Below are 26,707 nucleotides of genomic sequence, written 5' to 3'. Positions count from 1 at the left end.
GTAAACCATCACACTGTAAACCTGCGCAGCAGCTTTATGTGTCCTGTGGGACACAGACCCCGAGATGGCACTGAACCTCCACACTGCCAAGAGTCTTATCTTCAATGTTATATTCTGTCTTCCAATTGTACCTGCCGAAATGAACCATTCAAACTATCTAGGTTGAACGCCATCTGTCACTTCTCAACCCAGTTCTGTATCCTATCGATGTCGCGACAGCCCTACAGACCATCCACAACAGCCTCAGCTATGTGACATCAACAAACTTACTAACCCACCCTTCAACTTCCTCATCTAGGTCACTTATGAAAATCACAAAGAGCCGGGGGTCCCAGAACAGATATGTGGAACAACATTGGGCACTGTTCTCCATGCAGATCGCTTGGATCCCATGCCTCCTTACTTTCTGAATGAACCTTCCATGGGAAATCTTATCAAATGTCTTACTGAAATTCATATACACTACATCCATTGCTCTACCTGCGTCTATGTGTTTGTTACATCCTTAAAAAATTCAGTCATGCTGATTATGCCTGATCAGATTATGTCTCTCCAAATGCTCATAAATCCTGCCAACAACTAGCCCACCACAAAAAGTGAGACCAACTGGTCAATAATTTCCTGGGTTATCTCCACTCCCTTCTTTAACAAGGGATTAATGTTTGAAGACTTCTAATTCTCTGGTACTTCTGCTGCCCCTATTGATGATGCAAAGATCATCGCCAGAGGCTCAGCAATCTCCCACCTCGCTTCACACATTAGGCTGGTGTATATATCGTCCAGTCTTGGCGACATATCTAACTAATATCTTTCAGAAGCTCCAGCACATCCTCTTTCTTAATGTCCTGTACATCCAAGTGTGTCAGTCCGTTGTAAATCAACCCACAATTTACAAGGTCCATTTTACTGGTGAATACTGAAGCAATGTATCCATTAGTACCTCCGCTACTTTTTCTGGCTCCATGTACATGCACTTTCGCTCCTGATTGCTTTCTATTTGCGCACAGGTCATCCTATTGCTCTTCATTTAATTGTTGAAAACCTTAATCATTCTCACCAAGGCCATATTGTGGCCCTTCTAGCTCTCCTAGTTTCTTTCTGAGCTCCTTCCTGCCACCCTTGTAATTTTCTAGAGCTCTAACAGTACCCCGTTTCCCCTATCCCAAATGAATATGTTGCAAAATTTTCTGCTCCTATGTCAGGGCGCTGGAGGAGGGATCCAATCGCAGACCAGTACTGTGCACACAGTGATATTAATTGAGTAACAAATTCCGAGGGGTGCCAACAAAGACTGCGTCAGAGTTCAGGCAGAGATCAAAACATTCAGCGAAATCCAAAAACCAGAATCGGGAAAACAGGTAGAGTCGATATCAGACGGACAGAGTACAGATACAAATGCTGGAAAGGCTCAGGAAAATTCACTGGCACAATCTGGGCAACGAACAGGTGAAAACACAGGACTGAAATACACTGAGCAATAAACAGAGAGGCAGATGAAAGGTGGAGCACAATGAAGACAGAAGTGGCAGCAAAACAGGTAATAATGAGAAACAGGTGAGAGGCGGGGGTACTCAGTAATATAGGGACCGGAAGTAGAGCAGGAGCGGGGACAGCAGCACATGGGGTATGAAAACAAACAAGAGCACATGGCAATAAAAAACACAGACTGACGGCGAAGGGGAAAACACACAAAAAGACAAAGTTCAACTGGACGGTACTGACATACTATCACTCTCCAGCGCCATGATAAAGGAGATAGTGTTATGATCACTACCTCCAAAATGATCTCCCACCGAGAGATGTGGCACATGACTAAGTTCATTTCCCAATACCAGATCAAGTACAGCCTCTCCTCCAGTTGGGCTAGCTGCATATTGCATCAGGAAACCTTCTTGAACACACTGAACAAACTCCACATCATCTAAACCCCTTGTTCTAAGCAGATGACTGTTAATATTAGGAAAGTTAAAATCTCCTATTACAACAACCCTATAATAATTGCACCGTGCCAGAATCTGCCTGCCTATCTGCTCCTCGATGTCTCTTGACTGTTGAGGGTTCTATAAAACCACCCACTTTCTGCTACCTTCCTCCATTTTTTAAAGAGTGGTGTGACATTCACAATTTCCGTTCCTCTGGCACCATGCCAAAGGGACCAATAATTTTTGAAGGAAACATTACTAATGGTTTCACAATCTCAACTGCTACATCTTTCTAAACCTTAAGGTGCAATTCATACGGTCCGGCTAAGTTATTGTGCTCTTAAGCTCTCATATTTTTGAGCATTTTCTCCCTTGTAATAGTATCTGCACTCAGTTTTCTTCCATCACAGTCTTAAACATCTGGCACACTGCTCGTGTCTTGCACAGTGACGACGAGGAAAAAACAGTGATTTAATTCATCTACTTTCTCCTTGACTCCCGTTATTATTTCTCTGGCTTTTACTATCCACTGTGATATTGTTTACTAGCGAGCTTCCATGTTTCATCTTTTCCCCCCAGTGATTCTTTTGGATGGTCTCTGTAGGGGTTTACAATCTTCTCAATCCTTTGTCTTCCCACTAACTTTTGCTTTGTTGTATGCTCTCTCTTCTGCTTTTACATTTGCTTTGAAAGTCCTTGTTATCCACAGTTGTACTATTTTGCCATTTGAGTATGTCTTCATTTTTGGAATACATCTCAATATCACCAAGACCAAGGAGATGGTGGTGGACTTTAGGAGATCTAGGCCTCATATGGAGCCAGTGATCATTAATGGAGAATGTGTGGAGCAGGTTAAGACCTACAAGTAATCTGGGGAGTACAGTTAGACGAGAAGCTAGACTGGACTGCCAACACAGATGCCTTGTGCAAGAAGGCACAGAGTCGACTGTACTTCCTAAGAAGGTTGGCGTCATTCAATGTCTGTAGTGAGATGCTGAAGATGTTCTATAGGTCAGTTGTGGAGAGCGCCCTCTTCTTTGTGGTGGCGTGTTGGGGAGGAAGCATTAAGAAGAGGGACGCCTCACGTCTTAATAAGCTGGTAAGGAAGGCGGTCTCTGTCGTGGGCCAAAGTACTGGAGAGTTTAACATCGGTTAGCTGAGCGAAGGGCGCTGAGTAGGCTACGGTCAATTATGGATAACTCTAAACATCCTCTACATAGCAACCATCCAGAGACAGCGAAGCAGTTTCAGCGACAGGTTACTATCGATGCAATGCTCCTCAGACAGATGAAGAAGAGGTCAATACTCCCCAATGCCATTAGGCTTTACAATTCTACCCGCCAGGACTTAAGAACTTTTTAAAAGCTATTATTAATGCTTGTTGAGATAGTGATTTAGATGCATATCATTTTTTTTTACTGAGTTAAGTATTGTATGTAATTAGTTTTGCTACAACAAGTGTATGGGACATTGGAAAAAAAGTTGAATTTCCCCCATGGGGATGAATAATAAGTATCTATCTATCTATCTATCTATCTATCTATCTATCTATCTATCTATCTATCTATCTATCTATCTATCTATCTATCTATCTATCTATCTATCTATCTATCTATCTATCTATCTATCCTGTATTTCTTTCATTTTCCCAGGAACTCACGCCATTGCTGCTCTGCAGTCACCAACAGAATCTCCTTCCAATTTACTTTGGCCAACTGCTCTCTCATACCACTGTGATTTCCTTTACTCCACTGAAATGGAGCCTATGTGGATTTGGAAGCTATGGAGAGGGTGCAGAGGAGATTTACAGGATGTTGCCTGGTCTGGGAGAACAAGTCATATGAAGCAAGGTTAGCAGAGTTGGGACTTTTCTCTTCGCAGATGTAGAAGAATGAGAGGGGACTTGATAGAGGTCTACAAGATTATGAGAGGCATAGATAGGGTGGATAGTCAGTACCTGTTTCCCAGGGGCACCAATACCAAACACCAGAGGGCATATGTACAAAATTAAGGGAGGAAAGTTTAGGGGAGACATTAGGCGTAAGGTTTTTACACAGATGGTTGTGAGTGCCTGGAATGACTTGCTAGGGATGGTGGTGGAGGCTAAAACATTAGGGGTATTTAAGCGCCTCTTGGACAGGCACATGGATGAAATAAAAATGGAGGGTTATGGGATAGTATGGGTTTAGTACTTTTTTTAAGGATTATATGGGTCGACACAACATGGTTTCCATGGAAATGCTGCTATATCAGACTTTACAATCTTCCTATCAAATTTCAATTTAAACTCTATCATATTGATAGATAGATAGATAGATAGATAGATAGATAGTTAGAATAGATACTTTATTCATCCCCATGGGGAAATTCAACTTTTTTCCAATGTCCCATACACTATGTTGTAGCAAAACTAATTACATACAATACTTAACTCAGTAAAAAAATATGATATGCATCTAAATCACTATCTCAAAAAGCATTAATAATAGCTTTTAAAAAGTTCTTAAGTCCTGGCGGTAGAATTGTAAAGGCCTAATGGCACTGGGGAGTATTGACCTCTTCATCCTGTCTGAGGAGCATTGCATCGATAGTAACCTGTCGCTGAAACTGATTCTCTGTCTCTGGATGGTGCTATGTAGAGGATGTTCAGAATTTTCCATAATTGACCGTCAGCCTACTCAGCGCCCTTCGCTCAGCTACCGATGTTAAACTCTCCAGTACTTTGCCCACGACAGAGCCCGCCTTCCTTACCAGCTTATTAAGACGTGAGGCGTCCCTCTTCTTAATGCTTCCTCCCCAACACGCCACCACAAAGAAGAGGGCGCTCTCCACAACTGACCTATAGAACATCTTCAGCATCTCACTACAGACATTGAATGACGCCAACCTTCTAAGGAAGTACAGTCGACTCTGTGCTTCCTGCACAAGGCATCTGTGTTGGCAGTCCAGTCTAGCTTCTCGTCTAACTGTACTCCCAGATACTTGTAGGTCTTAACCCTGTCATTTTTCGAGAAGGAAGTCTGAGAATCAGAACGGGAGTACTGCGTGAGCGTTTTGATTTTTTTTCTTCCCATCAGGGTTAAGAGAAGCGGGACTGCGCAGGCGTGTGACGCGGGGCCAGTGAAGCGCGGAAAATTTAAAAGGAACTCAGCCTTATACAGCGGGCAGCGGAGTGAGCCGGGAGCGGGAGTGAAGGTTTAAGGGGCTACGGCTCAACCGGCTTAAGCGGAAACGGGCGAGCCAAGGTAGGTTTAGTTTTCAATTTTTTCCTGTTATTTGAGGAAAGGGGGAATTATGAGTCTGAGGGCAGCTTCTTGTTCTCGGTGTCAGGTGTGGGGGTCCTGGAGTCTCCTAGCCTCCCGGACGGCCAAATCTGCACCCGGTGCGCCTAGCTGCGGCTCCCTAAGGGACCTAGTTAAGGAAATGGAGCTGCAGCTCGATGACCTTCGTTTGGTCAGGGAGAGTGAGGAGTTGACAGAGAGGAGTTACAGGCAGGTGGTCACACCAGGCCGCGGGAGGCAAATAGGTGGGTCCACCGTTAGGAGGGGGGAAGGGGAAGATTCAGATACTAGAGATTACCCCAGTGGCTGTACTCCCTTGACAATAAGTGTTCCTGGTTAATTCCTGTTGTGGGGTGGGAGTACAGCCTACCTGGGGGGAAGCAGCAGTGGCCGTGCATCCGGCACAGCGTCCGGTCTTGTAGTTCAGAAGGGTAGGGAAAGGGAGTGGAAGGCAGTAAGTAATAGGGGACTCGATAGTTAGGGGGTCAGATAGGAGGTTCTGTGGACGCAGTCTGGAGACACGGATGGTTGTTTGCCTCCCTGGTGCCAGGGTCCGGGATGTTTCTGATCGCGTCCAAGATATCCTGAAGTGGGAGGGTGAGGAGTCAGAGGTCGTGGTACATATAGGTACCAATGACATAGGCAGGAAAAGGAAAGAGGGTCCTGAAAGGAGAATATAGGGAGTTAGGAAGGGAGTTGAGAAGAAGGACCGCAAAGATAGTAATCTCAGGATTACTGCCTGTGCCCATCGCGACAGTGAGAGTAGGAATGGAATGATGTGGATGGTAAATGCGTGGCTGAGGGATTAGAGCAAGGGGCAGGGAATTCTGAATTCTGAATCTCCATAATTCAGAATTATGGAGATAATTATGGAGATAATTATGGCACAATCTGGCAACGAACATGTGAAAACACAGGACTGAAATACACTGAGCAATAAACTTACTAACCCACCCTTCAACTTCCTCATCTAGGTCAGTTATGAAAATCACAAAGAGCCGGGGTCCCAGATTATAATGGTACCCCATTATAATAACAATACTCATTATGGTACCATTGGTCCCAGGTACAAATAAATTCTCCATAATCTCACATAATATGAATTATGGAGAAGGATAGGACTGGAGCCCGGGTTTGGAGTTTTGATTAGAGAAAGGCTAACTCTGAGGAGATACGAAAGGATATAGAAGGAGTGGATTGGGGGCAATTTGTTTTATGGGAAGAATGTAATTAGAGAAATGGAGGTCATTTAAAGGTGAAATTTTGAGGGTACAGGATCTTTATGTTTCTGTTAGGTTGAAAAGAAAGGTTAAAAGTTTGAGAGAGCCATGGTTTTCAAGAGATATTGGAACCTGGGTTCGGAAAAAGAGGGAGATCTACAATAAATATAGGCAGCATGGAGTAATGAGGTGCTCGATGAATATAAAGAATGGAAAGGAATCTTAAGCAAGAAATTAGCAAAGCTAAAAGAAGATACGAGGCAGCTTTGGTAAGTAAGGTGAAAATAAATCCAAAGGGTTTCTACAGTTATATTAATAGCAAAAGGATAGTGAGGGATAAAATTGGTCCCTTAGAGAATCAGAGTGGACAGCTATATGTTGAACCAAAAAGAGATGTGGGAGATTTTGAATAATTTCCTTTCTTTGGTATTCGCAAAGAAGGATATTAAATTGTGTAAGGTAAGGGAAGCAAGTTGGGCAGTTATGGAAGCTATGATGATTAAAGAAGAGGAAGTACTGGCGCTTTTAAAGAATTTAAAAGTGGATAAGTCTCCGGATCCTGACAGGATGTTCCCTAGGACCTTGAGGACGTCAATGTAGAAATAGCGGAGGCTCTGACAGAAATATTTCAAAGATCATTAGAAACGCGGATGGTGCTGGAAGATTGGCATATTGCTCATGTGCTTCCATTGTTTAAAAAAGGTTCTACGTGTAAACCTAGCAATTATCAGCCTGTAAGTTTGACGTCAATGGTGGGTAAATTAATGGAAAGTATTCTTAGAGATGGTATATATAATTATCTGGAGAGACTGGGTCTGATTGGGAACAGTCAACATGGATTTGTGCGTGGAAGTTCATGTTTGACAAAACTTATTGAATTTTTTGAAGAGGTTCCGAGGAACTTTGACGAGGGTTAAAGCAGTGGATGTTGTCTACATTGACTTCAGCAAGGCCTTTGACAAGGTATACACGGAAGGTTAGTTAGGAAGGTTCAATCGTTGGGTATTAATATTGAAGTAGTAAAATGGATTCGACAGTGGCTGGATGGGAGATGCCAGGACTAGTAGTGGATAACTGTTTGTCAGTTTGGAGGCCGGTGACTAGGGGTGGGTGGTGTGTGGTGAGTGCCTCAGGGATCTGTACTGGGTCCAGTGTAGTTTGTCATATGCAGTAATGATCTGGATGATGGGGTAGTAAATTTGGATTAGTAAGTATGCAGATGATACTAAGAAGGTGGCGTTGTGGATAATGAAGCAGGTTTTCAAAGCTTGCAGAGAGATTAAGGCCAGTTAGAAGAGTGGGCCTGAAAGATGGCAGATGGAGCTTAATGTTGATAAGGTGTGAGGTGCTACAGTTCGGTAGGACTAATCAAAATAGGACATTCATGGTAAATGGTAGGGCATTGAGGAATGCAGCAGAACAGAAGCGATCTAGGAACAATGGTGTATAGTTCCCTGAAGGCTGGAAACTCATGTGGATAAGGGTGGTGAGGAAAGCTTTTGGTATGCTGGCCTTTATAAATCAGAGCATTGAGTATAGGAGTTGGGATGTAATGATTAGAATTGTGCAAGGCATTTGGTGAGGTCAAATTTGGAGTATTGTGTATAGTTCTGGTCACCAGAATTATAGGAAAGATGTCAACAAAATAGAGAGAGTAGAGAGGAGATTTTACTTGAATGTTACCGGGGTTTCAACGCCTAGGTTACAGAGAAAGGTTTGAACAAGTTAGGTCTTTATTCTTTGGAGCGTAGAAGGTTAAGGGGGGGACTTGATAGAGGTATTTAAAATATTGAGGGGGATAGATAGAGTTGTCGTGGATAGGCTTTTTCTATTGAGAGTAGGGGAGGTTCAAACAAGAGGACATGAGTGAGAGTTAGGGGCCAAAAGTTCAGGGTTTAACACGAGGGGGGGAACTTCTTTACTCAGAGATTGGTAGCTGTGTGGAACGAGCTTCCAGTAGAAGTGGTAGAGACAGGTTCGATATTGTCATTTTACAAAATTGGATAGGTATATGGACAGGAAACAAATGGTGGTTATGTGCTGAACGCAGGTATGTGGGACTAGGTGAGAGTAAGTGTTCGGCACGGACTAGATGTGCCGAGATGGCCTGTTTCCGTGCTGTAGTTGTTATATGTTTATATGGTTATATGATCACTGACTCCTAAAGCTTCCTTTACCCTAAGGTGCTTAATCGCCTTAAGGTGTGGATAGTATAGGAGGGCTGTCAGAGGTTACAGCGGTACAATTGATAGGATGCAAAACTGGTCTGAGAAGTGGCAGATGGTGTTTCAGCCCATCTAAGTGTGAGGTGGGATCTTGGGGTCCAAGTACATAGGACGCTGAAAGCAGCTGCGCAGGTTGACTCTGTGGTTAAGAAGGGCGTTACGTATATTGGCCTTCATCAATCGTGGAATTGAATTAGGAGGCCGAGAAGTAATGTTGTAGCTATATAGGACCCTGGCCAGACCCAACTTGGATTACTGTGCTCAGTTCTGGTCGCCTCACTACAGGAAGGCGGTGGAAGCCATTGAAATGGTGCAGAGGGAGATCTACAAGGATGTTGCCTGGATTCTGGCCCTGTATTTCAAAGGGATCAGAAGAACGGCCGGTGGACCTAATTGGAACCTATCCAATGGTGAAAGGTCGTGCGAGGGGTGAATGATGAGAAGAAGCTTCCCATGGTTGGAAGGTCTAAGACCAAGGATCAAATCCCAATGCTCCGCAAATATGAACCCCTGACACTGCACCAGTTGCTCAGCCACGCATTCACCTGCCAAGTCATCATATTCTCACCCTCACTGGCGCGTGGCATGGGTCCAGTTTTCAGCTTTCTACCTCGGTCCCTAAAATCTCTTTTCAGCACCTTGTCCACCGATGTCATTGGTTGCCTTATATGTACCAAGACCCTCGGTTGCTCATCTCCCCTTTCAGAATGCCATTCACCGGATCCGAGACATCCCTGACTCTGGCACCTGGGAGGGAACATAGCATCCCGGTGTCTCTATCCCGCCCGCAGACTCTCGTATCTGTTCCACTGACTATGGAATCTCCGTTCAGCACTACAGTCTCTCGGCTTTCCGCTCTTCTGCGCCACAGCACGAGAGACTCTGCTTCTGGGACTCCTATAGCTCCTCACTTTCCTTGACCAGACGAAGATAATCGAGATGCATCTCCAGTTCCCCTCGGTCTCTAAGGATCTTGCAGCTCAACGCACCTGGCACTGTGGCCGTCCGGGTGGCCGGAGTTTCTGGGGCTTCCCACATCTTGACACCCAATACAGAACACAGGCTTTGCAGACATACTTCCGACTCCTATTATTCACAAGTAATTTTTGTCACCTCGACCTGTTATCGCCGAAACCCATTGAGCCAAGGCCCTCCTACCCTGAATACCTACACCGTTGTCCTCTCCTCCAACGCCCGCTCTATAAAGCTGTCTTCTTTTAAAATTCTTTCCGCAGGTCTAACTCGCTAACGTCCACTTGTCTGCTCAGTCGTGCCTCAATCAAAAGCCCTTCTTCTGCCTTTCTCCCTTCTTGAAGAGTGGGGGTGACATTTTTCAATTTTCCAGTATTCCAGAACCGTACGAGAATCTACTGATTCTTGACAGATCATTACTAATGCCTCCACAGTCTCTTCAGTCCCATCTTTCAGAATGTTGTGGTGTCCACCATCTGGTCCACGTGACCTATCTACCTTTCAGACCTTTCAGTGTCCCACGATCCTTATCCTAGGGATGGCAACGTCACACACTTCATGAACTGTGACACTTGGAACTTCCATCATATTATTAATGTCTCCAATAGTGAAGACTGATGCAAAATGCAGGTATATGCCCGGTTTGAAACGATGCTATTCGACAGTTAATTAAAGGTTGTCATATCTTGGCCACAGGTAGCTATGGAGCCCAAGGCTTTGTGCATATTTAAGGCAGACATTTATAGACCCACTTTATTGGTCGGGTCCATAAAGGGATACGGGGGAGAAGACAGGAGACTGGGAGCTGAGTAGATAATTTGATCAGCCATGGTGAAATCGCGGAACAGATTCAATGAACCAAAATGGCCTAAGTCTGTTCCTATATCTTATGGGCTTATGGTCTTATTATTGCTTAGAAGATGATGGTGAATTTCACCATCGATGTCTACCTTCACTGTGAAGTGGCTCCGACGGAATGGGATCATTTTTCAAGGGTCGACAATAAACCTCATTTATTTTTTCTTGGATGCTATGTTTGTACAGTGAAGGACATTGGTAGGGGGACTTTGACATGTGGATTCTGATGGGTATACTGTCACTGGATATGCAGAAGAACTCTATGAGGAAGGAGGGGCAACATGTTTGACACCAAATCTCTTAGTCATGGGCATTGAGGGGCTCAGATAAGGAGGGGGTCCTCACAGGCCTGACTCCCATTTTGGCCAGAGGTACTAATTAGAATCGGGTCCAAAAACATTCCAGGAGAGCTGGGAGTAACAAAGGTTGATCAAAGTCTATGAAATATCTTGCGTGCCAAACGACTTGTGTTATTGGAACTTTTCCTGTGTTTCTGAACGCACTTATTTTTCTCAATCTCGTCTCTCGTTTGAAAGGAATATGACAGGAGCAAAGCAGGATTTGTTGCCTTTTCCAGTGTAGACCTGGGATAAACAGAATAGATCCATCGAGGGCAATAGGCTCTTAAACAGGTCCAGGGACTGCCAAGTCACCTGTAATTTCTGCACAACCCACTACCTCGCATAATTTTGTATACCTCTATCAATCTAAAGAATACATTCCTAACCTATTCAATTTTTCCTTATAGCACAGGTCCTCCAGAACCGGCAACATCCTTCTGAAGTTTCTCTGTACTCGTTGAACCTTGTTTACATCTTTCCTGTAGGTAGGTGACCAAAACTGCACACCATACTACAAACTAGACAACGTATTATAGAGCTTGCACATAACATCCATCTCCGCTGCTCAATACATTGATTTATGAAGACTAAAGGTTCTCTTTACGAACCTATCTACTTGCGACGCCACTTTCACCAAATTATGATCCTATATTTCCAGAATCCTTTGTTCTCCTACACTCGTCGATGCTCTAATGCTCACTGTGTAAAACCTACCCTGGTTAGTCCTACCGAAGTTCAAATCCTCGCACATGTCTGCAGTAAATGCCATCTGCCATTTTCAGCCCATATTTCCAGCTAATGCAGATCCCTCTGCAAGCTATGAGAGCCTTCCTCACCGGCCACTACACCTCCAGCCTGGGTGTCATCTGCAAATTTGCTGATCCAGTTAAGCACATTATCATCCCTATCATTGATATAGATGACAAACAACAAAAGGCCCAACAACAATCCCTGCGGCACAACTCTTGTCACGGGTTTCCAGTCAGAGAGGCAACCCTCTGCTACCACTCTCTGGTTTCTCCCACAACGCCGATGTGAAGTTCCATTTACTACCTTGTTCTGAATGCAGAGCGACTGAACCGTCTTAATCGTCCTCCCATGCATGACAATCTCAAAACCTTTCTAAATTCAATGTGGACAGCATCCACTTTCCTGGCAACTTCCACGAAAAACGCTATAAGATTGGTCAGACATGACCTACCAAGCCCGAGGCCATGCTGACTATCGTTAATCGTGCATGTCTATTCATATACTTATATATCCGGTCCCTTGGAATACCTTCCAATGATGGAGTGGATGACTTTGTTGCTGACAACATGAAGGTAAGTGGAGAGCAGGTAGCTTTGGAGAAGTAGAGAGTCCAGATTAAGAGAATGGGCAAAGAAGTGGTAGATGGAATACAGAGTCATGTACAAAGAAACAAAGTGATGAACCTATGAAAAGACGCCACGGGCAGCTGTGGAAACCAGGTCTTTATGTTTAGTTAAGGCAGCAGTCGATTGATTGCTCAAAGCATGAAAAGAGAAGGCAAGAGATAGGGGCTGAGAGAAAAATTGGATCAGCCATGATGAAATGGTGGAGTACACTCGATGGGTCAAATAGCCCTATGCCGCTCCTATATTTTATGAACTTATGGTCAAATTAGTTTAAACTTTCCAGAACAACTCTAGCAAGCATGGCTGCAATGGCATTGGCCCCACTCAGGTTCAGTTGTAACCCGTCCCTTTTGTACAGTCCGTACCTTCCCCAGAAGAGATCACTATGGTTCGCAAATATGAACCCCTGCCCCCTGCGCCAGTTGCTCAACCACGCATTCACCAGTCAAGTCATCATATTCTCACCCTCACTGGCGCGAGGCATTGGTCCAGTTTTCAGCTTTCTACCTCGGTCCCTAAAATCTCTTTTCAGGACCTCCACACCTTGTCCACTTACGTCGTTGATGCCAATATGTACCAAGACCCTTGGTTGTTCATCTTCCCCTTTGAGAATGCACCTGGGAGGGAACATAGCATCCCGGTGTCTCTAACGCGCCCACAGAATCTCGTATTTGTTCCACTGACTATGGAATCTCCGTCCAGCACTTCAGTCCTCGCAGCTTTCTGCTCTTCTGAGCCACAGCACCAGAGACTCTGCTTCTGGGACTCTCTCGGTAGGTCGTCCCTCTCAACAGCAAATCAATTGATATACTTATTATTGAAAGGAGATCGCACTGTTAACGCCGCCTTTCTTACTGTTTTCGCAAAGCGGCAGGTGCGTCCTTAACTCACCACCGTTGCGGATTTGTTATCACAAGAGCATCTGGATTGCAAGCCGAACTTCAGTCAGGCCACACCAGTGCGCATGTTATACCGACAACTCCTTCCACACTGGGTGGAGTTTAACCGATTAAAATAAAAGCTGCAGCCCATCGCTGTGCCGGGTTTCCTGAGTGTTAGAATAGACTTGGTGCTCGACTCCCATGGCGCTGCAAGCCACGTTCGGAAAACTGAAAGATATCCTTGGGAAGATTTACCCCAACGCGCTGAAAATCACTGGGAATGGTGCGATCGCAGCATTCCTGTATGTGTTTGAAGAAATGTTGGAGAAAATCAGCCCGTGTCCCTGTATTCCGGACTGGAACACAACCTACACCGTGATTGTTTTCACTGTGCCCGCAGTTATCCTCTATATGTTCTGCGCTTTCGTGGATCCGGATTCACAGAGTGTGCTGAAGTGTGGGCCAGGCTGTACCCGTCCTCGCAGAAAGACCAGCGGTTCCTGTAAGGTCCAGTGCCCCTGTATTCAATGTTGTTTTCCAACGAAGACATTGATGAAAGTAGGGATCCCATCTGTCTTATGGATCGTCATTGTATTTCTGGACGGGAGTTACTACACCTGTTCAAAAGTCCAAAACGCGACCCGCGAAATGTGCGAAAATTATTGCAGCAGTAATACCACTCGTAGTTCACCTGACCAGGACTATTATTGCTTCAAGTCTCGGGTGAGTGTCTTCAGCTGTGGCTTCGAGTCTGTGACTGTAACGGTACAGCACTCGGGCCCGCGAATATGCCCGCATTGTTAATGTTGCATAACGACTGCGATTTACCGGGAAGCCGGTCAGAACTGGAACTGGAATGGAGCTAGGAGCGTAGAGGTTTCAGCACAAAGGGACCTGATGGGTAGGTTTTCCACATAGAGGGTGGTGATTGTATGAAAAAACAGCGAGACATGGGAGATAAAGGCGCGTACAATTAGACTGTAGTCCATTGTGTCTGAAGCGAATTGTGGCAGACGGACTAAGTTCGAGCAAATAGCTTTAGGTTGATGGCATTGACCAGGTGGGTGGACGGTGGTCTCGTTCTTGTATTCAGCGGTGCTATGATTGTCCGTCTTCTGATGCTTCAGTGCACGATCTCTGGTACTGCAATAAATCAGCTTATTTATTGAACTGGTTATCAATCATCTATCCCTCTGTCTGTTGTTGTCTATTTAGTCATTTATTTACTTATTTCTCCATTTATCCATATATCTGTTTGTTCACTTATTAATTTCTTATTATTTATATATTTCTTAGTTGACTTAATTATTGTTTGTTTGTCTATTTATGCCTATATTTGTTTTTATTTATTGATCGTATTTGCGTATTTTTATTCATTTATTCATCTATTTGCTTGTTTACCTGTTTATGTCATCAGAATAGCCATAGACGTTACGGGGCTAGAAAAGAAATACTGAGGTAAGAGATGACCTGATTAGTGGAAAAATTCACGATCTTGCTGAACGGTCGAAGGTGACGTCATTGAAAAAGTAAACTTGATCTTATTGATCAACAGACATAAAGATATGTGTCTGCTTCTATCTATTAGCTTCTTTTTTTTCCAATCCCAACAGATGATTGGATCCATTTTGCTGGCGGCGACCGTGACTCTGCTGGTACTTCTTTACTTCCTTTCTGCGTGGAAGTGTGGCTATTGCACTGAGGAGGGATATTACGAGGCAATCTATCAGAACATGCTGGAGAAGGAGAAACAGACCAATAAGATGGAAGAATTGGAAAATAAAGCAAAGGAAGATGCAAAAGAATCAGTCAAAGATACAATTGCTGAACTGAATCTCGGTGAGCCTAAGCAGAATGTCCAGCGACCCAACGTACCAGCGGGTAGTATGGGTGAGACCATCCCAATGATACCTGTCCGTCCGAAACACCGATTAGGTCACTAGATGACGACAACTCAACCAAGGCAGCATTTCCATTCGCAACACTGCCTGATCAAAACTGGAGACTGAAACAACTGTAACAAATCAGGAACCCGAAATTAAAATTTATATCTCAAAAAACCCACTAAACGTTTACTCACTGAGGGCCACGAGTTAGAGCGCACAACCCGGTTGGGGGGGGGGGGGGGTGTGGATTGTAAAGTCAAGTTAACACGCCACTACGGTATGTGTGCAAGACCGGTGGGTTCCTTGCTGTTCTCGGGCAGAGAGATTAAACAAGAGGCCGAGGAAAGTGATAAATTTAAACTGAAAATAGATGAATATTTGGCAGAAGGACAATTTGAAGTTTAGGGGATTTGGAAAAGAATAGTATTTGACGCCTGGGGCATATTGATCATATTGAACAGTGGGGCAGACTTGAGGAGTCTGTCGCTGCCCCTGCTCCCGATTTAAAGTGTTTAGAGTGAAAGAGGGAACGAGATGACCATCGATAGCAAATTGACAGAACCAAGTCCTGAGTCAAATGTTACAATGTTATAAAACTCTGTTGCAAACACCAGGAAGTCTGCAGATGGTGGAAATCTGAGCAACACAGAGAATGCTGGAGGCGGCCAGGGAGATGAGGTGAGAGAGGGAAAAGGGGATCGGAAATGGCTAGGCAGCATTACCGGAAGTTAGAGAAAGCAATGTTCATGCCATCAGATTGGTGGCTACACAAATGGAATATAAGGTGTTGTTCCTCCAATCTAACAGTGACCTAATCACAACAGTGGAGGAGGCCATGGATGGACATATCAGAATGCGAATGGGAAGTAGAGTTCAAATGGGTGGCCAGTGGGAGATACTGTTTGTTCTGGCGGACCGAGCATAGATGCTCGGCGAAGCGGTCTCGAAATCTACATCGGGTCTTACCGATGTACAGGAGGCCACTCCGGGAGCACTGAACAGAGTAAATGAACCCAACAGACTCAGAGGGGAAGCGTCGCTTCAACTGGAAGGACTGTTTAGGGCCCTAGATACTCGGTTGGTTCAGCTGAAGGATCAGATAACACACACCCGACTGTCTAGAGTCGTTAATCTCTTGTGCTTTCTGTTCAGTCTTCACAAGTTTATGTTGACTGGCGTGAGCGTGATTGTTTAAAATGCTTCCGATGTTCATTTGGAATTCCTATGAATAAACTCTAGTTTCTGTCTCAACATGGGAGTCTGTTGTTCGTCCACCCGGGTTCGGTCGTTTATCATCGCACACCGTGACACCCAAGCATAACCCACACAGAGAGTCAAGGCAATCATTATAACAGTGCTCAGTCTGATCATCATCTACCGGAGGATCTCAACCCACCTCCCTTACTATTAAGAAAAAACGGCTCCTTCGCTAGCATACAAATTCCTTTTCAGGAACGTGCTATTTAAGTTTAATTCTCCTGGATAATACCATTCTGCGGTAGGTTAAGACAAACAGGGTAGGATCTGTGGTCAATTCGAAATTTGTAAAATGGAATTCAATGGAAACCCTTCAAATTTTGGGAGAAATAACTCACAGACGGAAAAGACGATGTGTTTGGCAGAGGTCAATTGCTCTATCCGCACGATGCAGTGTTAGTAAATTTGAATATGGCCCAATTGCGGGGAGGTAGTGAGGGAGGAGAGAGAGAGAGAGAGAGAGGAGGAGAGAGGAGAGAGAGAGAGAGAGAGAGAGAGAGAGAGGAGAGAGAGAGAGGAGAGAGAGAGAGAGAGAGAGAGAGAGAGAGAGAGAGAGAGGAGAGAGGAGAGAGAGAGAGAGAGAGAGAGAGAGAGAGAGAGAGAGAGAGAGAGAGAGAGAGAGAGAGAGAGAGAGAGAGAGAGAGAGAGAGAGAGAGTGGGTCGATAGTTCACAGACTTTAATGGGAACAGAGTTAGAGGGAAAGGAAAACTCTAAACAGTAGGCCAAACAGGGCCGTTCACTAAAACTCTCAAATGGAAAACGAAGCCAACACTGCGGCTAAAAGGAATAACAAAATATAAAACGAATAGCGTTAGTCCCCGGCGTCAGTTGACTAGACAGTGCAAATTTTCAGGCAAGGTCGAATGCGGGCAGGCAGCGAAATGTTGCTGTGCTTTGCTCAAGTGCCGACAAGCGTTACACCGAAAAGAATGGAGTTAAATCCAATCACAATAAAACAATAATTAGCTAACATGAACACAATCGCCGAATCTGCTGCGCAGCAGAGTCCGTGGTTTTGACATATAGATTATAGAACATTCAAATTTTAAGAGTGTGGGTTGTTTATGGCCATTCTTCAGTACACCAGTGTAAAGGGAATCAGAACGCCTGCTACTCCAGGTCTAATGCCGCATTCAAAAACACAATAAGCATGAAGAACACAATAAAACATCGACAGCAAAATTAATATAAACACGGAAACAGTCCAATAAAACCCAATGTACAAATATCCGAGTGTGGTTGGTAGCGGGGGGAGCTCATAGATGGGTAATTAATGGGTGGGGATGCTCTTAACCTGACGGCTTGGAGAAGTAACTGTTTCCAAACCTAGTCGCTGTGGCGAGGGTGTTTGTGGCCTCTTCCCTAATGGAACGGGGCAAACAGTCCATAGGCAGGGATTCTTCATTAGACGTAGTAATGGGGGACAAGGAAGTGGCGGACGAACTGAAAGCAAATAAATAAATAAATAAACAAACAAACAAACAAACAAATAAATAAATAAATAGTTTGCATCGGTCTTCACCGTGGAGGCACATGATGAAATAGGCCGTAGTCAACATGGCATTACATTGGGGGATTACTGGGCGGCTATTCATCTGCACGCAATTAACCTACCAACTCAAATGTGTTTTCATTCAGGGGACAAATTGGAACTCGGGGGAAGCCCATTATTGTCACTAGGAGAAGGTACAGACTCCATGCAGAAATCATGACGGGCTAGAAGTTCTTTAGTCAGAGGGTGTTGAATCAGTGGAATTCATGGCCATACAGCTATGGAGTCAAGTCGTTGGGTAAATTTAAAGCGGATTTGATAGGCGCTCGAGTAGTGAGGGCTTAAAAGGTTATGGGTGGACGCAGGTTTGGGGTTGAGCGGGATAATAAATCATCCATGCTGAATCTCAATGAAATGAAAATAAAAATAAATGGATAAAAGAGCTCAGTTTATCGGTCAGTTTCCTCTCAAGATATACCCCACCTGTGGGGTAAGACTGAACAGGTGCACGGGAGAACTAACTATATACTTCACAAGAGCAACCCGTAAGGTAAAATTGGATGTTGAGGTGGAGTATAAATAATTGACTCGCAGGGGCCAGGAGTCGGGTCTCAGGCACCACCTCGTACCTCCTTCAAACATGGGACCTTGGTCAATCAAGCAGCTTCTTTCCGCAGGCATTCTTCCCTAAAACGCTTCTGTATTACTGTATCTTAGAACATAGAGCGTATAACGGTAGAAAATAGTCCGGGGCCCACGGACCACTATGTTCTACTGATTTCTTAACTTGATCGATGACCAATCGAATTGTTCCCGCCCACATAGTTCTTCAATTTTCTTTCCGTCCATGTGCCTATCTAAGAGTTTCTTAAATATCCATAATATATCTGCACCTACCGCCACCACCTCCGACAGTGAATGCCATAGACTTATGATTCTTTAGCACGGACTCAACCTGCAGATTAACCTTCTGGGAGTTCTGAACGAGTACTCCCGATTCATTTTGCACCCCTGGTGTTGAATTTTCTCCCCATTTAGTTCATAGTCTGCACTTTTATTCCGTTTCCCAAAGTGCATGATCATACATTTCCCAACAGTGTATTCGATCTACCATGTTTTGCTCATTCTTCCAATGTATCTAAGACCTTCTGCAATCGCATTGCTTACACAGCAATACCTACTGCTCCACTTACCTTCGTGACATCTGCAAACTTTGCCACAGAGCCATCAGTCTCATTACCAAAATCATTGAAAAACAACGTAAACTTTAGCGGTGCCAATACTGATCCCTGAGGAATACTACTGGTCAGTGACAGCCAACCAGAACAGGCGCTCTTTACTCCCACCCACTGCCTTCTTCCCGTCAGCCATTCCTATGCCTTTGGTAGTATCTTTCCTGTATGCCATGGGATTTTATCTTGTTAAGCAGCCTCGTATGTGGCACCTTATCAAATGCCTGCAGAAAATCCAAGTGAATGACATCCACTGTCTCTCGTTTGTCTACCCTGCTTGTTACTTCCTTGAAGAACTCTAACAGATTTATCAGGCAGGATTTCCGTTCACAGAAACCATGCTAACTTTGACATTTTATCATTAGTCTCCAAGTACCCAAAAACTTTATCCTTTATAGTAGACCCCAACACGTTGTCAACCACTGACGTTAGGCTGGCCAATAATTTCCTTTCTTTTGGTCTCCTCCCTTCTTAATGTGACTATTGCAATTTTCCAGTCCTCCAGAACCATGCCAAAATCAAGTGATTCTTGAAAAACCACAACCGATGCATCTGCTATCTCTTCAACAACCTCTTTTAGAATTCTGGGATGTAGTCCATTTGGTCCATGTGACTTATCCATCTCATGACCTTTCTGTTTGTCTAGCACATTTTTCTTTTATAATAGCAATGGCACACACTCCTGCTCCCTGACACTCACGGACCTCTGGCACCACTTCTTTGTCCCCTGTTACTACCTCAGTGGAATCATTTTTCAGTGGTCCAATCTCAACTCAAGGCTCTCTTTTATTCTTGATATAACTGGAAAAACTTTTACTGTCCTGCTTTGTATTATTGTATTGTTTGCCCTCATATTTAATCTTTTCCCTTCTTATGGCTTTTTAAAGTTGCCTTTTGTGGAATTTAAAAACTTCCGAATCATTCACATTTCCACTCACTTTTGCTAAATTATATTTCATTTCCTTGGCTTCTATACAGTCCTCAACTTCACTTGTCAGCCACAGTCTACACCTGACATTTGAGAAGCTCTTCCTCTGTGGGACATATCTATCCTGCACCTGGTTAACTATTTCCAGAAATTTCTGCCACCTCTGCTCTGCCTTCCAATCCATCTGGGCAAGCTCCTCTATCATGCCTCTGTAATTCCCTTCATTTCATTATGATAGTGGCCCATCTGATTTATGTTTCTGTTACAAAGTTGACATTATTACATGCACTTTCCACGTCCCTTTGCAATCTCACCTCACATCTTGGCTACCTATTAGAGGCCTATATATGATTCCTATAATGTGTTGTTTTAACGCTTGCAGTTTCTTAACTCCACCCGCAAAGATTCAAAGGTCTCTGACCCTATGTCACCTCTTTCTATAGATGGTATTCCATCTCTTACCGACAGAGGCACACCACCGCCTCTGCTTTCCTGCCCGTCCTTTCCAAAGTATATCCTTTGATTTTAAGCTCCCAACTAAGTCCGTCTTTCAGCCACGACAAAGTGATGCCCAGAACATCATACTGACAAATCTCTAATTGTGCCATGAGTTTGTCCACCGTATTCTGAATTTTATTTGCCTTCAAATACAGCACCTTCAGTCTTGTAGTCTTCTCCCTTTGGAATTCTGTGGTACAATTTAATTCTTTGCACTGTCTGCATTTGTACCCAATCACTGGCTTCGCCTTCCTTACCTTCATTTACACCCATCATCGGCTTCTAAACCTGCTGGCTCATCCTGATCTCTGTCATACTTGCCCCTGTCCCCTGCTAAACAACCATTCCCAACAGCTTTATCAAATCTGGCCGCAAGGATATTCAAGTGCCAATGGTCCCTTTTGTACAGGTCACACCTCTTCCAGAAGAGTTCCCAGTGATCCATAAATCTGAATCTCTGCTCTCTGCTCCAATTCTTCAGCCATGCGTTTATCTGCCACCTCATTCTATTCCTGTCCTCAATGTCGCGTGGTACAAGTAGCAATCCCGAGAGGAGGTCCTGCTTCTCAACTTTCTATCTAACTCCCCGTATTGTGTTTCAGGACCTCCTCCCTTTTTGTGCCTCTGATGCTGATACCAAAATCTGTATTCTTGAAGGATATCTAAAACAATTTCTAGTACATTCTCTGCCTCAAAGCGCAGTTACCCATATTTAATCCAGACTTCCAATGATAAGAAGATAAGACATTGCAGCAGAATTAGGCCATTTGGCCCATCGAGTCTGCTCCGCCATCTCATCATGGATGATTTATTATCTCGCTCAACCCCAAGCTTCTGTGTCCACATATAACCTTTTACACCCTTACTAATCAAGAGCCTATCAACTCCGCTTTAAATTTGCCCAACGACTTGGCCTCCACAGCTGTATGACCGTGAATTCCACTGATTCATCACCCTCTGACTAAAGAAATTCCAGCATGATTTCTGCGTGGAGTCTGCACCTTCTCCTAGTAACAATAATGAGCTTTCCCCGAGTTCCAATTTGTCCCCTGAAAGAAAAGACTTATGAGTCTGAATGGCAGAATACGAGGGTACGACATTCCGATGTAAAGAAAACATGAATATGAGGTTAGTATAAATGGATGATCGATTGGCAGCACGGACAAAGTCGCAACGTCCGTTTCCATACTACAGATTTCCAATATCCGTAGAGAACTATCAGGCGTCAAGGTACAGAGAAAACGAATAGCTCCCAGAGGCCAGGGCTGAGTCTCAGACCTCCCTCGAAAGTGGGACCTTGGTCATTCAGAAAGCGATGGAGCTCGTCTCCCCGGGTATTCTATGCTAAACCACTTCCAAATATACATGCTTATTACACACGTTTATTATACACGCTTGGGATTAATGATACCTTTTGTTAGAACAGCTTGTCAAACTGGTTCTGGACATACTGAATGATTTTATCGACATGGATGAAACAGCACATACTAACACCTTCCCTACCATTTTGGGGGATTTTAAGCAGGCCAGCTTGACAAAGTCACTAAAAATTAGTATTAGTAAAACATCAGTAGTACCAAAGGAAATAACACTTTGGAGCACTGTTCCACTAAGTTCAAGAGCCTACCGTGCTATCCCACGCCGCACTTAGGTAAGTCTGATCAGCTGGCTGTACTTCTACTTCCCGAGTATAGGCAGACACTGAAGACTACAGCGCCAGTAGTGAGGACCAACAAGGAATGGACCAGAAAGGTACAGGAGCGCTTACAGGACTGCTTTGAATCAGTGGACTAGACTGTGCTCAGAGAGTCATCTTCAAGCCTAGATGAGTATGTTAGAGCTATCACCGACCTCATAATAACCTCTGTGGATGAGTGTCTGCTTACAAAAACTTACCATACGTTCCCAACCAAACGCCATCGATGATCCAGAAAGTTCGTAATAAGCTGAAGGCTATATCTATGGCATTTAAGTCTGGTGACCCAGGTTTGTACAAGAAAACCAGGAATGACTTGCGGAGGGCTATTTCAAGAGCTAAGGAACAATTCCGGGAGAGGTTGGAAGCAGTATTGGATGCACACCAACTCTGACAGGGATTGCAGGCCACTACCTCCTTCAAAGCAAAACCAACATCACGAATGGCAGCGATGCTTGACTACCAGGCGAGCTCAACGACTTTTATGCTCTCTTTGAAAGGGAGGCTAAAACCATAGATATGACGATCCCTGCTGCATCGGATGACTCTGTGATCTTTACCTCGGAGATCGACGTCAAGCTGCCTTTCACGAGGAAGACCCCTCATGAGTCTCTGTAAACTTGTGCCAAGCAACAAGCGGGAGTATTCACAGACATTTTTGAATCTCTCACTGCTACAGTCAGAAATTCCCTCCTGCTTCAAGAGGGCAACATTTATACCAGTGCCCGAGAAAGGCAGAGTGAGCTTCCTCAATGACAATTGTCCTTTCGCATCTGCTCAAAGTTAACCTTTCTCCAATCAAAAATCTCAACCCTGGGTCCAGTCCTATCCTTCTCTATAATTATACTGCAGCTAATGGAATTGTGATCACTGGACCCGAAGTGCTCCCCAACACATACCTCCGTCACTTGACCTATCTCATTCCCTAACAGGAGATCCAACACTGCCCCTTCTCTGGTTGGTACCTCTATGTATTGCTGCAAAAAACTATCCTGCACACATTTTACAAACTCCAAACTATCCAGACCTTTTACAGAATGGGCTTCCCAGTCTATGTAGGAAAATTAAAATCTCCCACAGTCACAACCTTGTGCTTACTACAAATATCTGCTATCTCCTTACAAATTTGCTCCTCCGATTCTCGCTCCCCATTAGGCGGTCTATAATACACCCCTATAAGTGTTACTACACCTTTCTCATTCCTCAAATCCACCCAAATAGACTCGCTAGACGAGCCCTCTAATCTATCGTGCCAAAGCACAGCAGTAATATTTTCTCTGACAAGCAATGTAATACCTCTCTCTCATGCCCCTCCGATTCTATCACACCTGAAGCCACGAAATCCAGGAATATTTAGTTGCCAATCACACCCCTCCTGCAACCATGTTTCACTAATAGCAGCAGCATCATATTTCCAGGTATCAATCCATGCTCTAAGCTCATTCACCTTTCTTACCATGCTCCTAGCATTAAAATAGATGCAATAAAGAAACTCTCCACGTCTTCCTCTCTGTTTATCCCTAACGGTGCAAACAACTTTATCTTTTTCTTCCTTCTCCCCTTCATCTTCGGTCTGAGCTCTCCCCTTCTCTATCACCTGCCTTTCCTTCGTCACACACTGTCTACAAGCTTTCTCTATTTGTGAACTAACCTCCTCTCTCCTAGTCTCTTCAATTTGATTCCCACCCCCCAATTCTAGTTTAAAGTCTCCCCTGTAGCCTTAGCAAATCTCCCCGCCAGGATATTGATCCCCCTGGGATTCAAATGCAACCCGTCCTTTTTGTACAGGTCACACCAGCTCCAAAAGAGGTCCAAATGATCCAGAAACTTGAATCCCTGCCCCCTGCTCCAATCCCTCAGCCACGCATTTACCCTCCACCTCGTTCCATTCCTACTCTCACTGTCGCGTGGCACAGGCAGTAATCCCGAGATTACTACCTTTGTGGTCCTTCGTCTCAACTCCCTCCCTAATTCCCTATATTCTCCTTTCAGGACCTCTTCCCTTTTCCTACCTGTGTCATTAGTACCTATATGTACCATGACCTCTGTCTCCTCACCCTCGCACTTCAGGATATCTTGGACGCTATCAGAAACATCCCGGACCCTGGCACCAGGGAGGCAAATACCTGTGACAGAATGCTGTACTTGACTATAGCTCAGCATTGAACCCATCATTCCTACGGTCTTGATCGACAGTCTACAGAACCTATGCCTCTGTACCTCTCTCTGCAACTTGATGCTCGTCTTCCCAACTGGAATACCACGATCTGTGGAGACTGGAGATAATCTCTCCACCTACTGTCAATTCACACTAGCTTGCCACAGGGATGTGCGCTGAGCCCATTGCTCTATTCTCTGCACCCATGACTGTGGTGGCCAGGCATAGCTCAAACAGCATCTATAAACTTACAGATGATACAACCATTGTTGGCAGAATTTCAGATGGTGTTGTAAGGGCGTACATGAGCAAGAAATGCCAGTTAGATGAGTGGCGTTGCAACAACAATCTTGCACTCAGCGTCAGCGAGATCAAAGAGCTGATGGTCGACAGCAAGAAGGGTACGACGAGAGAACACGAACCAATCCTTACAGAGGGACCAGAATTGGAGAGGGTGAGCAATTTCAAGTTCCTGGTTGTCAATATCTCCGAGGACCTAACCTGATCTCAACATACTGATGCAGCTATTGTTGCAAGGGCGGGGGGTGGGGGGGGGAGTGACTGAGGAGAACCCAAGTGCAGGACACCGGCACGTCGACTGAGTTGGGGAGGCTGGCGTAGATCTGAACGTAGAACATGAAACTGGAGGAATCTTGACAAGGAGACGGGATCTACAGGGACTATCGAGAAACTAGTGCAGAACTTAGAATTAACGGTTCCAATCAGACTAGGGAACGAAGTATCACACGAGAATTGACCATCAAACTGGCAACCTGTGATCCTGTCGCCATCGTATTTATTCCCCAGTCTCTGACGAGAACCAACTGTATGGTAATTGGGTAAACTAGCAGAAAATGACTGAAATTGGGGCAAAGTCAGGGAGAAAGAAGTGTTAAAGGGGAACGGCCAACTGGAACCATGACAGCTATAAAAAAAGCAAAACAGCGGCTATCTTTCATTATCAGTTTGAGGAGATTTGGTTTGTCAACTAAAAACCTGAAATCCTCTACAAATGTACCGTGACACACTCAACGATTCAAGAACAGTTTCTTCCCCTCTGCCATCAGATTTCTAAACGGACATTGAACCCCTCACTACGTTATTTTTCTGTTACAGAGCAGTACTTAGTTAAATTTACTATTTAATAGGCATACTTTAATTTACGTAATGTAACTCAGTTTTTTCTCTATATTTATTTATCATGCATTCCATTGTACTGCTGCTGTAACAAATTTCACGGCATACGCCGGTGATATTAAATCTGAATCTAATTCTTATGTACCCTTTCCGATGAGAAATGCAGCATTTCTTGACTCTGATTCCGACATTAGCCAGAACAGTTAGAAACATAGAAAAAATACAGCAGAATACAGGCCTTTCGGCCCACAAAGCTGTGCCGAACATGTCCCTACCTTAGAACTACCTAGGCTATGGTTCACATAGCCCTCTATTTTTCTAAGCTCCTTGTAGTCACCCAGTAGTCTCTTAAAAGCCCCTATCGTTTCCACGTCCACCACTGCCGCCGGCAGCCCATTCCACGCACTCACCATTCTTTCTGCGTAAAACAATTACCCATGACATCTCCTCTGTACCTACTCCCACCTTAAAACTGTGTCCCCTCATTCTAGCCATTTCAGCCCTGGGGAAAGGCATCGGACTATCCACACGATCAATGCCTCTCATTATCTTATACACCTCTATCAAGTCGCCTCTCATCCTCCATTACTCCAGGGAGAAAAGTCCGAGTTCACTCAGCCTATTCTCATAAGGCATACCCCCCATTCTAGGCAACAGCAAACATCCTTGTAAATCTCCTCTGCACTCTTTCTATGGTTTTCACGTCCTTCCTATAGTGAGGCGAACAGAATTGGGAACTGTACTCCAAGTGGGGTCTGACTAGGGTCTTATATAGCTGCAACATTACTTCTCAGCTCTTAAACTCAATCTCACGGTTGATGAAGGGCAATACGCCATGCGTCTTCTTAACCATAGAGTCAACCTGCGTAGCAGCTTTGAGTGTCCTATGGACTCGGACCCCAAGATCCCTTTGATCCTCCACAGTTGCATGAGTATCACCATTAATGCTATATTCTGCCATCATATTTGACCTACCAAAATGAACCACCTCACACTTATCTGGGTTGAACACCATCTGCCACTTCTCAGCCCAGTTTTGCGTCGTATCAATGTCCCGTTGTAACCTCTGACAGCTCTCCAGACTATCCACAACACCTCAACCTTTGTGTCATCAGCAAATTTACTAGCCCATCCCTCCATTTCCTAGTTCAGGTCATTTATAAAAATTACAAAGAATAGGGATCCCAGAACAGATCCCTGAGGCACACCACTGGTAACCGGACTCCATACAGAATATGATCCGTCTATAACCACTCTTTGCCTTTAGTGTGCAAGCCAGTTCTGGATCCACAAAGAATGTCCCCTTGGATCCCATGCCTCCTTACTTTCTCAATAGGCCTTGCAAT

The 26,707-nt window shown here is 44.5% G+C and overlaps 1 protein-coding gene across 1 annotated transcript; it reads left to right on the top strand.

Annotated features, from left to right (window-relative positions):
- Window positions 1-13,256: 13,256 nt before the first annotated feature.
- On the top strand, window positions 13,257-16,159 carry LOC140738026 (uncharacterized). Its single transcript, XM_073065005.1, has 2 exons — window positions 13,257-13,799; window positions 14,690-16,159. The coding sequence occupies exons 1-2, from the start codon at window positions 13,278-13,280 to the stop codon at window positions 15,017-15,019; spliced, it is 852 nt and encodes a 283-aa protein (XP_072921106.1). The 5' UTR covers window positions 13,257-13,277; the 3' UTR covers window positions 15,020-16,159.
- The last annotated feature ends 10,548 nt before the right edge of the window (window positions 16,160-26,707 follow it).

The sequence above is a fragment of the Hemitrygon akajei genome, chromosome 2 (genome assembly GCF_048418815.1).
Source record: "Hemitrygon akajei chromosome 2, sHemAka1.3, whole genome shotgun sequence".
Taxonomy (NCBI): domain Eukaryota; kingdom Metazoa; phylum Chordata; class Chondrichthyes; order Myliobatiformes; family Dasyatidae; genus Hemitrygon; species Hemitrygon akajei.
Note: the sequence above shows the minus strand (reverse complement) of the source record. Positions and strands in the feature narration are given on the sequence as shown.

What these genes read in the sequence shown, in the direction of transcription:
- LOC140738026 (XM_073065005.1), top strand. Translation starts at nt 13,278, where the DNA reads ATGGCGCTGCAAGCCACGTTCGGAAAACTGAAAGATATCCTTGGGAAG. An exon ending in ATTATTGCTTCAAGTCTCGG is followed by an intron (nt 13,800 to 14,689) that starts GTGAGTGTCTTC and finishes CAATCCCAACAG; the next exon opens with ATGATTGGATCCATTTTGCT.